This window comes from Ochotona princeps, chromosome 9, assembly GCF_030435755.1.
Source record: "Ochotona princeps isolate mOchPri1 chromosome 9, mOchPri1.hap1, whole genome shotgun sequence".
NCBI lineage: Eukaryota > Metazoa > Chordata > Mammalia > Lagomorpha > Ochotonidae > Ochotona > Ochotona princeps.
Genome location: NC_080840.1, coordinates 2,371,057 through 2,385,721, shown reverse-complemented (window position 1 = coordinate 2,385,721; position 14,665 = coordinate 2,371,057). Strand labels below are relative to the sequence as shown.

General features: G+C 48.0%; 1 protein-coding gene across 1 annotated transcript in view; it reads right to left on the bottom strand.

Moving 5' to 3' along the window:
- Positions 1-14,665, bottom strand: part of COL22A1 (collagen type XXII alpha 1 chain) — a 200,587-nt gene that overhangs the window by 108,321 nt on the left and 77,601 nt on the right. Inside the window, exons 19-22 of the mRNA XM_058668448.1 lie at positions 12,787-12,831; positions 12,503-12,532; positions 12,257-12,310; positions 8,735-8,788 (exon numbers count right to left, since the gene is read on the bottom strand). Coding sequence (XP_058524431.1) covers positions 8,735-8,788; positions 12,257-12,310; positions 12,503-12,532; positions 12,787-12,831 — 183 coding nt within the window. The remainder of the gene's footprint in view (positions 1-8,734; positions 8,789-12,256; positions 12,311-12,502; positions 12,533-12,786; positions 12,832-14,665) is intronic.

Below are 14,665 nucleotides of genomic sequence, written 5' to 3'. Positions count from 1 at the left end.
TTTGGGGGGTGAACTAACAGATGGAAGATCACTTTCTCTTTCTGTAACTCTTTTTTTTTTAAAAAAAGATTTTTATTGTTATTGGAAAGCCAGATATACAGAGAGGAGGAGAGACAGAGAGGAAGATCTTCCATCCGATGTTTCACTCCCCAAGTGAGCCGCAACGGGTCGGTGCGCGCCGATCCGAAGCTGGGAACCAGGAACCTCTTCTGGGTCTCCCACGCAGGTGCAGGGTCCCAAAGCTTTGGGCCGTCCTTGACTGCCTTCCCAGACGATGGGAAGTGGAGCTGCCGGGATTAGAACCGGCGCCCATATGGGATCCCGGGGCGTTGAAGGCGAGGACTTTAGCCGCTAGGCCACGCCACCGGGCCCTCTTTCTGTAACTCTTAAAAATCTTAAGAAAAACAAACAGAAAAAGAAATCTCACCCTCAATAGTCAGAATCTCCTGGGTCATCCACAAGGGACCTTACCCAGAGAAACGCCAAGGTAGCTTTATCTGTCTGGCCAGCTCTGGTCTCTGAGTTCACTCCTTTCTCACCCCCAGAGCTAGGGACAGTCTCCGCTGGGTCCCCTCAAGGCTTCCCTCCTTTCTGCAGCCACAACAGAGAGCTGACCCTGCTTCTCATCCCACCTCTTCTTCCAGACCCCCTTGAGGCAATCCACGCTGGTAGCTCTGCTTCCAAAGGCAGAATCAAGTTCTGTCGAAGCCGCCTCCCAGAGGCTCTGGCTGCCTGAGGGCATAATATCTACAACACTGCACGTGCAGACTCCAGGCCCTGGCACTCTGCCCTGCCTCAGGCATCCAGCTTGCAGGGTTCTTGCTCCGGTCTCCTACACAATGGCCCAGTTGGGCTGCCAACCCCAGTGCCAAGCATTTCCTAAAGACCTGTGGTCTGTCAAAGTTCACCCTTGCACTGCCTCCATCTGGAATAGCCCCTCCCTGTCTCAGCTTGTCTGAATCACACCCGTCTCCAGTACACCTCTCCACACAGTTTCAACTATAAGCAGAACAAACAGCGAACATTTTTAAAAACGCACATGAGGAATAGACCTCCATGCCAGTCAAAGGGTAAGGAGTGAGAGTTGCCAGGGGCAGGTACGAAGCTCCAGCAACTTGGGTCTGGAAGCTAACACCCCAATTTCATTAAGGGGACCTTCTGCCTCCTCTCCCTCCAGGTCCTTCTCTGGGTGACATGGCAGGTAAAGGATTCCAGTGCTAAGGTGGGTGGGGAGGGGAAAGCCCACTTAGCTGATTCTTAGTTTTTCCACACAGAAAGTCATACTCATTGCAACGATCTCAAACTACAGCAGCCATGGAGACCATTTAGCACTTGAAAAAGTGATTTACAAAGTATAACCAGTGATTTCTCAGATGTAACAGGCAACAGTGAGAATGAGAAGGTCAAGAATGATGACGGCAGTGGAGACAGCCAGCCACATCCTGGCTCCTTTAAGTATCTGCACTGGGTAACAGACCATGTTTTAAACGTATTTAAAAAAAATCACTCCCTGCTATGGAGGTTAAATGGGAAGATTCCCACTGAGTTCTCAGTGGTGCTGGTGGTGTAGATGGTGATGAAGACGGTGGCGGCAATCATGGTAGGGGTTATGGCTGTGAGGATTTTGGTGCTAATGGTGCTAGCAGGCTTGTGTGTGGTGGCGGTGCTGACAATGGCTGCCATGTTGGTGGCAATCAGACGGCAGTGACGCTGGTGGCTGGTGACTAGTAGCAGCAGGCATGTGACTTTCGGATGTTCAATGGGTAACTGATGGTGGAGTTGGGCAAAGTGCTATAGCAACAGTTTCATAGTCACTGCTTGATTTACCGGCAATGGGCCAGCTCTTTGTCATTTTTTCTCTTCTTCTCTTTTCAATTGCTACCTAGCACAGTATCTAGTTGGATGTTTATCATTTATCATGAAAGAGGAGCTTGAGCCATACTGAGTGCCAGGAGGCTGAGTGGGGCTGGGGTTTCCAAGGCTGTCTGTCCTCAGGGAGGAGGGAAACCATAAATCCACAGCAGAAATAGGCTTCCCAAGGAGAATGAATGAATACAGCCATCGGAGGGCCATTAGCAGATAAAAGGACTGCTTATGCGAGTGACTCTAACGTGTGCTGTATGGCTGTTTGTTCAGCTCTTATTCTCCATGCCTTCAAATGTCAAACATGATTATTTTCCACTGGTTAGGGGTGAGACCAGGCACACAGGGAAACTCAGGGTTTCCTAGCACAAGCCCTGGCTCCACGCCCAGAAATGAATCAAACAGTAGCCTGTGATCCAAATGATACTATTACCATCTGGAAGAGAAGCAAAAGGCACAGAAAGGCTTCATAAATGGAAAAGTAAAACAAATTCAAGCCAGGTTGCCACTGACAAAAGACCACGCATGTTCTGGAATCTGCTAGACACTATAGCTGGTGGGCCTGATAGTGTCACACAATCAGAACACCTGAGCTCCAAGAGAAACAGAAATTAAAGTGATTCCTTCTTCCTCACAGCTCACGAAATTCCCGCCGGCCTAGCTATCCACCAATCGGATGTAACCTGGCATTCCACCTGATTCCCATCCCACCCCAATCTTCCAGGCCCCTCCCCAACCCCGCCCACTCACCAATCATCCCTAGGCATTCACCTGCAGGCACCAATCCCCTGGGGTCCTGGCCTCAATCCCTCCCAATCCCCGCCCCCTACACCTGGCAGACAAAAAGCCCCCCCCCCCCCAGGTGTGGCCGCTCTCTGGTCTCTCTTATCCCTCCTTCTCTGGTCTCTCCCTCTCTCTTTCCTCTCTCTCCTCTCCCCTTATTTCCTGATCTTCACCACCTCTACCCTGTTCCTGCCCCGTTGGAATAAACCTCCTAAGATACAAAATAAATAAATAAATAAATAAAATAAAGTGATGTGTGTCCACTGACCATGGCAGCTAGAACTGGCCCTGTAAAGGGTCCTAGCTCTCCTCTAGGAACTAAGGTCTGGGTTAGGAATCTGACGGATGCACACACAGACAGACAGAAGGGCACACACAAAGCAGAGACGGCAAGGCCAAAGGCCACACGACTGCAGTTCTAATAACCACCACCCCACCTTAACAGGTGACAGGAGTCATTAGATTCACAATTTAGGTATTGGATGCAGTTTTAATAAAACCTGACTAAAATCACCCTCTCTGTGTAAGAATTCAGGGAGAAACATCAGTGTGAAAAACCATGCAATCCTGTTCAGTCCCTCCTTCCTTCCATCAGCTCTGAGCAGATGGATTCAATGAAAAATGCCTTCTTACAGCAGCTGACACATCACGAAGACAGGGAGACACACCTTCAGCAGGAAAGCAAGCATTTGGCAGGCATACGGCTTCAGTTCTCAGCTACGTGTGAGAAGGGAGACCAGAGAAATCACAGGCTCTGAGGATATCGGCGCCAGTGTGGAGGGCACGCACATGGCCAGCCACGCCTGCAAAGCTGGGACCGTCTTCCTAAACATCGCATTTCTCACCATGAGTCGCAGGATGATTCTACGGTTACGATGTTCCAGATGAGGCTGAAATGCCTGAAAACATTTTGCTGTTGTCGGGACAAGAGGAAAGGAAGACATCCGACTGCTTCAGCCAGGAGTTGGCATCACAAACAACAAATGGACTGCAAAGGCACAGGCGGCACATGCCCTTCTCTTTGGAACTCAACTTTCCCGTTGAAGGGCAGAATCCAGGTGACCAGGTACCCAGGTCTGGCACCTCTGTTCAGACAGCCCAGCCTCGTGTGGGTCATCCCCTAACCACACAAGACTCCAATGGACACTCCGGGTCATTTATATGTGTTACACGTGTGTTTTGATGGGGTGGGGAAGCCGTCAGCACTGCACATACAGAGGTAACCAGCCAAGGCCTGGCAAAGCCAACAAACTCTGCATAAATAAAACCACCAGGGAGGTCCTCTGGGCAGGTGTGGTGGGTGATGGACGGGTGATGAAGCCATGCAGGATTGTGTTTAGAAGTGTCAGTCCCCAATGAACTTCAGAGCCTTCAGATGCCACCGCGGCCTTGCTCCAGGATCCGTTCTCCTGCCATGGCATTTTGCCTCAGCTGTGACTGCAGACTGGCACTGCAGCTTGGAGACAGGGCTCCCTCAAGGCCCGACTCAAGCAACCTGGAGGAACTCGAGACCTTGGGAAGGAGCAGAGGGGAGGGGACTGAGGCCTCCAGCCCTCACCACCCCCTACCCCAGCAGGGGATAAGCAGCTGGATGTCTCCCGTGGGATGGTGGAGAGAATACTTAGCTCCTAATTCTCCTCTCTGCTATGTTATTGTGGAAAAACACCAGCTTAGTCCAAATGATGGTTTTACCTTGCTGGTGATTACCCTGTCTGCTTGTCGCTACCCTAAAATAAAGGGCCTGGGTTCCCAGCCACACCCTGCGCCTCTAGAGCCACAGGCACCTCCACCTTGGCGTGGTCCTGCCCCATGCCACAGTGCAGCCTGAGCAAGCACACAGACCTGCAGCAGCATTCCTAACTGATGAGGAGGAAATGACAGGTCACAGCACAGGAAGCAGAGAGAGAGCTCCCAGGAACTCATTCTGCCTCCACTCGCCTGACTCATCCAGAGAATGAGCAGGAAGCTGCTCACAAGCCCACGGCACTGCAGTTTGTTCCTGCTTGCTCCTGTCCCCAGTTGGTGCACAGAATCAATAATATCCACAGGACAGAACCAGCTGGAATCAAGAAACTATGCCAGGGACTACTGGACCACTAAGGTCCACCCCCTCAAAAAAACACTCTTGGTTAAATCCCTGGAGAGCGCCATCCTCTGGGCCCAGCTGCACCCAGTATCAAGTCATATATCCACCTCCTCATACCTCCCAATTCCCTCTCCTGTGTTAGCTGTTGGGAACTGGGAGGTGACTCCAGCCGTTGTCCCACACGTGACCTGCACCAGCCAGTACGCTCAGCAGTTCTCTGCCTACTCCAGTCCCTGGGCCCTGGCCTGGGTGACCACCCTTCCCCAGCTGGTCACCTCACTGGTCTCCATTGCCACTGACAGTCTGTTCCCAGCACAAGAGCCAAATGGAAGGGTCTGGAATATCAGCTGGACCCTGATGCTGCTGCACAGCTAAGTCCACAGGGAGGAAACTGCAACGAAAGCTTTATGAGACAGGAAGACATGAAAGACTCCATGAATATTCAATGGTGCTTTAGAATGCCATTTACATAGATTTAGCTGGGATGCTGGTATTATGGTTCTGTTGCTCCTAAGACCCCTTATTCTTGGGGAGTCAACATCCTGAAATATTTACAAACAAGATAAGATGATGGTTGGGGACATTGCTTTCAACTGATCTAGACGTGAGCAGAAGTCGGAGTTGTGTATCATAACACGCCCCAGTGACATGGTCAATATTCAAGTGGGTGCTGGTATGCAAGGGCCATTTCACTCATCTTTCTGTCTTTGTAAATGTTTTTTTTCCCCACAATAAAGCATTTGAAAGTGTGTAGTGGTTCCACAGTTCAGTAACAGTCCTTCCACTAATACACACAGCCTACCATGAGCGGGCTCTCAGAACCGCCCACTTCTTCCCTTCGCCCCCTTGCTGGCTCTGGGCACACACACACCAAGCACCTGCCTGCCCCCGGCCTTGGAACTCATGCCATCCCCTCTGTCTGTGATGTTCATCCCCTGGCTGTCAACCTTGCCTCCTCCCTCACCCACGGAGATTTGTTCAGGGAGGCTTCCTACCACTCAGTTCATGAGATTGTTTGCCCTCATGGCCAGCCTCACGAGAGCAGGGATCCCCTCTGAATGGCCAAGAACAAGGCTTGTAGCCAACTAGAAGATACCTGCAACGGATGAGTTTATTGCAGGAAGAAGAGGATGGGGGTGGGAGGAGTGGGGAGGATGAAGAATGGAGGAAGGAGAGGAGGGAAGGGAAGAGAAAATGGAAGAAAGTGAACAAAAAACAAGAAGCTAGCACACAGGTGCACAAAAGGAGGACAGACCAGTTGCGCGGCCCCAGGATGGCCCTGGCGGAGCTAAAGGGAGGAGCCATACTCACAAAACTATGAACCACACTGGTGCATTTCCAACCTGGTGGCGTAGTGTGAGCACAGCTGGTTAAGAGCTGACAGGGCTCGGGGATGGAAGTGCGTGGCCATGGCGTAATACGCTGGACTCTGCCTATAGTGCTGGCATCCCATTGGGTGCCTGTTTGCATCCCAGTGGCCCCACTTCAGATCCAGCTCCCTGCTTACAACCCAAGAAAGCAGTGCAGGATGGCCCAAGGTCTTGGGATCCTGCACCCACAGGGGAGACCCAGAGGACATTCCTGGCTCCTGGATCCGAACCTTCTCCTCTCCAGTCTTTGTAGCCATTTGGGCAATGAACCAGCAGATGGGCTGCGTTCCCTCTCCATGTTGCAAAAGCATTCTCTTTTCTCTCTGAATGCCCCAATGTTTACCAGTTTCTAGCGAGGCACCAAGCTTCCCTGTATCTACACATCAGCCCCCTTAGCTGGCTGCTAAGACATTAACTTCCTCAGAACCCCCTAAGGCATTCCTTCAGCAAAGGGCCTGTGCACTGTAAGAACTTGGAGATCCAGCTCTGTCAGGACTGACACAGGGAAGGACAGAGAAAACAACAAGCCAAGATCTGCATACACAAAGTCCCGGGCAGGAACCTCGGGGGGCCCACATGGCCAAGTCGTTACCTGGGCACTTCTTCAGCTGTGCCATGGGGGTGATGACCAGGCTGCTGCGATAAATACCACATCCCAAGGCCAGCTCCAGCCATCTGTCCCTGCTGTCCCCATCTGCCTTATTGGCTCCCCTGGATATCCTTGTTTTGCTCCAAAATTCACTGGGCCTGGTGCATCTGCCCCATTTCCAAAGCTCCTGGACTGTGTTAAGCTTGGACCAGGCCAATCCAATCATTCACTGCACGGATGGCTGATATTGCCATTAAGACTGAAAAATGTTTCCAAATTTGGCAGCAGCAGGTTCCAGGAAGTCACATCCCAGAATGTGTGGGTCTGATAAGCAGGCTCCAAGTAAGACATTCCCTCCCTTTTTTAATAAAAGTAAATTAGATCAAGGCATAGATTCAAAGCCTTCACAGTCATCTTTACATAAACAGTTCCACCTACCACCTAAAACTACATTAGGAAAAGTAATACTTGCAGCAGTCCAATGGAAAATGGAGCAAGGTGCAAATAAACACTCATTACACAAATGTGCAAAGATTACTGTTTTCTCTAAAGACTGCGTGAGCATGTTGGGAGAATGAGAGCATGACGGCTACCCTATGTGGGCCAAGCTCCACCGTGGGCACTTCTAGCAGAAGGCTTGGGGTCATGTCTTTCCCATCCATACAGGTAATCAGGCTTGGAGAGACCAGGGAACCTTCCAGGGCCACCTCACTGCTGATCAGTAAGTAGAGCTTCTTACTCAGGGCAGCATCCTAGCCCAGGGTCCTCCCACTCACAGAGAGGCAGGTAACTGGCTTGGTCTCCTGTGACTGACGTACACACTGAGGCCAGGCCTGGGGATGCAGATAGGAGACGACATGTCCCAGGTTTTCTACTGGGGTAAGACTGTCCTCCCTCTCATCCACTGCACCACCATCATGCCCTTAGCCTTCAAAAGCAGTGGCTCATAGACTCTTGAGGATTCAAGACAGTTACGCGAGGAAGCGTTATTTACAAACCAAACAGCCAGGTTCCCAGGTGGGGAGAAGTCAGTGAGTCTGTGCTGAATGCTAGGAGCCTGTCAGCTACTTCATAGGTGAAGGTTGGAAGTGTGACCTCAAGATGGGTAACCCCTATGGACTTCGGCAATCCACAGCCCATGATGCCCCCACTCCAGGCTGAAAGGGGCCTTCACAGTACCGCATCTGCCTCTGCCAATTGCCAAGGCCACTGTGTTCACCTTTCTGTCCATGCTCACCCAGCCTCTGATGAAAACCTCCAGGGGCAGTAAAGTTGCTAGTCCCTGGAACTACTTGTCACATATCCAAGAGATTGTGTCCCTTGTACAGGTCTCCGTGTGAACTTTTAAAAGCTGGCAGAAGCTCAAGGGCTAGAGCTTGATAAATGCAAAGTTGTCTGCCTACCCTGAGCCAAGCAGCCTACTAGAAAGAGTGGTCATAGAGTTGGATGTAAGTCCTGGTCCAGGGTGCTGGGAGGGCTTTCCAAAGAGCACCAGACCTACCTGTATTTCTACTTATGGCAGTGTGTTGGGAGTCCTGCCTACTGGTGAATTAGAACCAGGAGGTGGGTACAATTCAGATATTAAAGCACACCTGCTGAGTTAAATTGACTGCCATGGCAACACTCAATAATACAGTAACACAGATTAAAGTAGCTCAGAGCAGACATAGAGATCTCTATCCTTGTCCCTATTTTTTCTCAAGACTTGACTAGCATCACCTCCTTCAAGAAGCCCCAGCTGCCTCCCAATACTGGGCCAGCTACCCCCCTTTGTGTGACCTATCAGTTCTACAATTCTGCAGGATCTCTGATCACACATTTCTATCTGTACAACCCATACAAAACAACGGACTCACGTTCATGCCTCCTGGAAGCAACCGAGCTCCAATCGGAGCATACAGACTATCCAGCCAATCCTGCACTCTACGCTCACGCTCCTTTCTACAAACTATTAAATCTGGCAACAGCTCCCCTGGTTGACCTTATGAAATGGAGCTGATGTGGGTAAGCTGGGGCATGAGAAAAAGAAGACGGTTTACTTACTCGGAGACCTTGTGAGCCAGGGGGTCCGCCTCTGCCTTCTGGACCCATCAGACCCTTTGCCAGAGAGAAAGGGAAAGAGAGATGATGGTCAGTGCCTAGACAGTGCTCTGTTTCTCAGTCACATGGAGTAAGAAATGCCAGGGTCACCCCAGTGAGGGAAACTGAGTCAGGAAGCAACTAACATTCCATTGTCCAGTCTCTTCATCCATATCACTCCACAACAAGCACATCCATCCAACCCAAGCAAGAAAAATGCAGGAAATCCCCTTCACACTACAATGATGATCAAACGGCTTGGATTAGTGGAAGTGTCTGACATGCCTGCGTCCACATCCCTAGTCCCAGGGCCCTTCCCTCACTGCAGACGGCTCAGAGGAGGCTGGACTGGATTATCTGACAGTCAGATAATAGTAAAGTGTAAAATACAACAGTATAAATGCCTATTAATACAACTGTCCAGGGAAAATCAATTTCAGTTAAACAGGGGACCTCGATGCAGGATGAAGCCATACTGACCTAATTCAAACCCTACACCCTCACCCTTCCTTTGTGTCTACTGTATGACCTCTGGCAAGTCACTTGGCCTTGCAGAACTCCACTTGTCTTAGCTCTGAAGAGAAAAAAAAATATGTTCTTCTACACTGAGCAGTTATGAGGGCCCTGTAAAGAACGCATTCTAAAGCCACACAACCCCCATATCCTGTGACAACACCCCAATATATATATATACCCAAATGAAATCACGTAGCCTTTGGCCAAGAAGGGGAGTCATTAAGACCCTCAGCTCTTGTTGTAACCCTGCCACCCTGCTCAAGTGAATTCTGGCCAGAAACTCATTCTGGGCATTTCATTTCTTTATCTTTCATAAACATGATTATCATAATAGCTATTGTTTCCAATCTTGCATAAGTATGAAGTGACCAAGCAGTACTTAGACCTAATATCTTTCATTCTCCTGAACAAACGAACAAACGAATACAGAAAATGCAGTAGCAAAAGGTATGAATTCTCTTCTTTACAAGGAGAATTTGGATCTCAGGACACACAGTAAGATCCAGCAGGAATGAGTTTTCTTTAAGCAACAACAAAAACCTGACATTGATCAGCTCAGCCAGCCCTTAAGCTGTTCAGCAAGACACCAGTGAAGCCGCACCAGTCTGCCTCACACTGGGGAAATGACGGGAGGTCAGCATCTGGATGGAGAACACTGCCCACGGTTTCCATTTGGAGAATGGGAAGTATTTTCCTCTCTCTGGGATTGTTGAACACAAACTCAAAATTTTCCATTCTCAACAGAAGTTACTGAAGTCAGCTTCTCAATTTCATTCAACTCAATGAATATTTAGGGAGCTGCTCTGGGGAAAGTTTTGAGCTAAGTAATACTGGGAAGTCAAAAAAGAAATAACAGTATCAGTGAGGGCTCAGGAGAGCTTGAGAAATCACTGCTTTATATATTAGGTCGCAGAACCTCCAGAGCACTGATGATGATCTGAGAAATTAAGTTCATGGTGGGAGAACTAGGACATGAAATCAGATGCTCTGGCTCCTAATCCCAAGATAATTGCAGTTTCACAGTGTGAGTTTCTTTATAAACTCACACTGCAGTCGGGTCCCACTGCTGCACCCTTGAATGCATGTTACCGAGCCATGCTCCCACAAGCGTCAAGTTTCCACCATACGATAAACTCCACAGATTCAGAGATGGAAGAGCTAGTGTGACAGTCAGACCTCTCATCACAAGTCCACTTTTGACACTGTCTGTACCTAGGTTGTTTCGTGTTCGAATCCTGTCCAAGGAAAAGTCATCACTAAGACCAGGTCAACTAAATGCCATTCCATGAGGAGCACCCAGCCTGGAGGACACTTTCAGCACCATGGACAGCTCTGGCCAGCAGGGTTGAGGGAAGGGACCTGGTATCAATATGTGAGAGAATCAAGATTCCTCCCCACATCTTGTGTAACAGAGCAGAGTAACGAGACACACAGGCATTCCCATTGCTCATCTGGAGATTAGAAATGTCTGCTTGTAATTGCTTTTTTCAGTAAACAATGGGACTGGTGCATTCCTACCTCTTCAGCCTTGGTATTTCCCTTGATGTCACACGGGAAGCCACATGTGCTGGAGGCTTCTTTCTCCTCCCTCTCTCTCACCGATCACAAGGAAATATGCATAGAAGGTGAATGCTACACATATCTCCCAGAAAAAGGTTAGGATGGCTGCCTCGGGGCTCAGCCTCACAGGGCTTGATGGGCTCTGTATTCTTCAGTGGGAGCCATGGAGCATCCAGCCCACTAGGTGGTGATTCCCACTGGCACACTGGAGAGGAAGAACTGTTGCCAGGACACCCAGAGATGTAAGCCTGGATGGTCGGACTGATCTGGATTTCAAGTCCCATTCTGCCTCTCAATAGAAGTATGCCTGTGTGCAAACCTCTCAGTGCATCCAAACCAATGTATTCATGGGTAACAGTTGAAAAATAACCACCTCACCTCAGCGACTGAACATGCACACATACGTATTCAGTCATACTATTCAATACTCACCAAAAATGGGTCTGAAATAAATACACATATGGAATTACGGAGAGCACAGTGCATCTATTGCATTGCCTGGTTTGAAATCTCTCAACAGTTAACAGAAATAGAGATCAGTTTAGTTCTGAGGGAGATGAGATTTGCAAAGGTTATGAAGACAGAAAGTTGCTTTATTAACTCAAAATGCTTTATGAGTATCTGTTCTTCAGCTATACTGAAATTAAACAAGTTTAACTCTATGAAGACTTTAGCCTCTCAAAAAAAACCACTATAAATGTTTATTCATCAGGCATAGGCCTCAGTGACATAAAGCAATTCTGATTATGAATGTAATTATTATTTTATACACTTTAATAAAATACACAGTCTTGAAAGAGGAAGCACTATGTTGCTTGAACAGTGGTCTTATGCAGGGACTCCTATGAGTTTCCTAGTTTTTTTGTTTGTTTTTTGTTTTTTTAATTATCCTTAGGGATCGATTGATGTCATAGAATATTCCAGGGCCTCTCCAAGTGGGCTCTTCCCCAACAGTTCTTTAAACATCACTACATTCTGAACTGAGAGACATCAAAGGATAAACTGTCCTAGGCCTCTACAAAGTCAGCGTAAGTCAGAGACAAGGGAATGGAGATTGTGTATTCAGAGGAATTCCACATGCAAGAGTCCAATGTGTTTATTCTGCTTTATCTGAAAAGATACAATAATACCAGACAGCACATCTGGGAGCCTGAACTTGGCATATTTGGGGCAGGGGTCTCTGGAGGTGGGCTGCTTAGGCATCAACCCAGTTCCATGCCTGGAAGTTGCCTGATCTGCACCCACATCCTGTTCTCCTCAACACTCAGTGTTTTGTGTAGGAAACAGACATGACAACAGCTCCTGCCACTCAGCCTCTAAGATGGTGCCATGCTCAGAAACGGCAGCCATTACCAATTCTAGACCAAGAGGTGTCCAAACTGGACCCCAGGCAGTGAAGGAATGACTTACCGGAGCTCCTGGTGGCCCAGGTGGACCTGGGTGCCCTCTTGGTCCTGGAGCTCCCTGGAAACACAATCATGCATTAGACACAACTCCTGAAGCCACATTTTCTTCCAAAGTTCCCAACAGGAATGGATGTGGGACTTTGCATTCCTGGCAGAGAGTCAACTGCACATGTTTCTGAAAGCTCAACCCCAGGGCTATGGTCTTTCCACCTCAGATACAGTCCCCAAAGAGAAGGACTCATCCACTTACCTGCTCTCCCTTCAGGCCCTCTCTCTGCACCTGTGACATAAGGCAGGCATCAGTGGAAGCACTGGCATTTACAAACCAACTTCTCTTGAACCCAGGAAGAGTATTCCCAGAGTGTGCTATAAAGTAGTGGTTTCTGACCCTTCATGGATTTTATCTCTTGTTTTGGTGCTAAAAGTCTATCCAACTTGCATCACTAGAAGAGTTACGATTTATTCTTAGAAGATTATTCCAACCACTCAATTCCATTCCCCATATGAGGCCATGATTCTAACTCTGTAACTCACCACAGAGCCTGGTACTCCAGGAGGTCCTGCAGGTCCCACCTCACCCTGCATAGAAATGACATGCAGTTTAATAAAGTTGCTCAATGCCACCTTTTTCTGTTGGCCCCACCTATTAAAGGCTCTTCCTGATTCTTGTAATCCCAGGGTCTACTTCCTTCTCTGTGCTTCATTACAGCATAGTCATCATGCCTTGGCTTATTCCTTGAAGTATTTACAGCTCTTCCATGTCAGGTGTGTGTCTGCACCGAGATCACAAGGCATCTTGTTTCCCCTTGTGTGCATTCACCCTAGCTCCTGGACTGGCAGGTGTTCTGTGAATGGCTCGGGATCGCCCATAACCATCTGCTGCTTCTAGGAAGCTGTCAGCAATCACCCGCTTGTAGCAGGTCCTATGTTAGGTACAGCAAGGAATAGCAATGATACTTCTGGCATGTTACATGTGGGTTACATTTAATGCACATTTATCACATGAATAACCACAAGTTGCCATGCTACCCCCTCCCCTTTCATTCATTATATGCAGAAGACTTGCTTCACCTGAGCTATGACAGCTGAGGCTTGACCTGGTCTCCTGGCCCACAAACAACATGTTGTTTCCAGATGGGGGATATTTGTTTATTGTGGCAATAGAAAAACCTCTAGCTCGATATTCCACTACATATAAATCAAGGAGACTGCTTAGAGCAAAGGACCTCATGGAATGGATTGGAAACATGTTCCTTAGTTGAGAGCCTGGTTTGGGAGCATGCACTTAGGCACAGTGTCATTGAATGGTTGAGCAATGAGTCAGTGAATACATACACAGGCATCAATGAAATCCGCAGGTTCAGGACTCAAGATGAGTGACTCAGAGTATGCCTGCCATCTCCCACTGTACTTAGGGGGTTACAACTCGTCTTCCCCATTCTGCTGTCTCCTACCCACATCCAAGACTTGGAAAAATCACCTTTACAAAACATTAAGTGGTTTTTTAAAAAAGAAATCTCCAGTCTTCTTGGCAATTAGCATAGAATGCAAAAAAAGGTATAGAAAAAAATGTCATTTTTTGCAGTTCTTTTTTTGAAATTTAGTATATTTTCCAGGATATAGTTTTGTAGGTATAGGAAGTTCCCCCATACCCATTTCCACCCCATTACCATTTCCCCCATATTATTGCAGTAGTATAGTCGTTTAGTAACAAGTTACAAGTTCAAAATTCTGCTATTTAAGTGTATCATGGCATTGTAGGTATAGGCAAAGGTAGAAATCCTAGTGCCGAATGGTCAAGGTACGTTTAACTGCTTCGCTGGGAGTCAAGATGGACACCATAATGTATCCTGACTTTCCCGCATGAAATTCTCCATTACACAGTTCATGTGTGAGAATGTATCCATACAGTTGGTTCCTTTCTGACATGACTGCCGTTGTATCATCCTCTCATGGAACTGAGCTTTTCCTACTTTTTATCTGTTGAATATTACGATTGGTAAAGAATTTAAACTTTAAACAGAGAGTGGATTAAAATTATGCCCTTGCAAAAACTGATGAAGAGTAGGGAAGAGAGGGATTTGGTGGGGCAGGGGAGGGAGGGAAGCATGATCCTCTCCTTGAAACTGTACCTATGAAATGCATGAGATCTATTCTGTTTGTATTAATGTTTTAAGTGCAATGCTTGAGTATCCGTCTTCTCACACACAGTAGCTGAGTCCTGCCCCAGAGGTGTCTCGGCGTCACAGATTTGGGTCTCCCACACATCTTCTAACACACTCACCCTGCCCTTTGGACATTTTATCTTCCCAGACACATCTCTGACTTGTAAATATGAAAATCTAAACGTGACCTGAATCCAGTAAACATCCACTCTCAGCAGCACTCTTTAACTGTTCCAGAGTGATGTTTT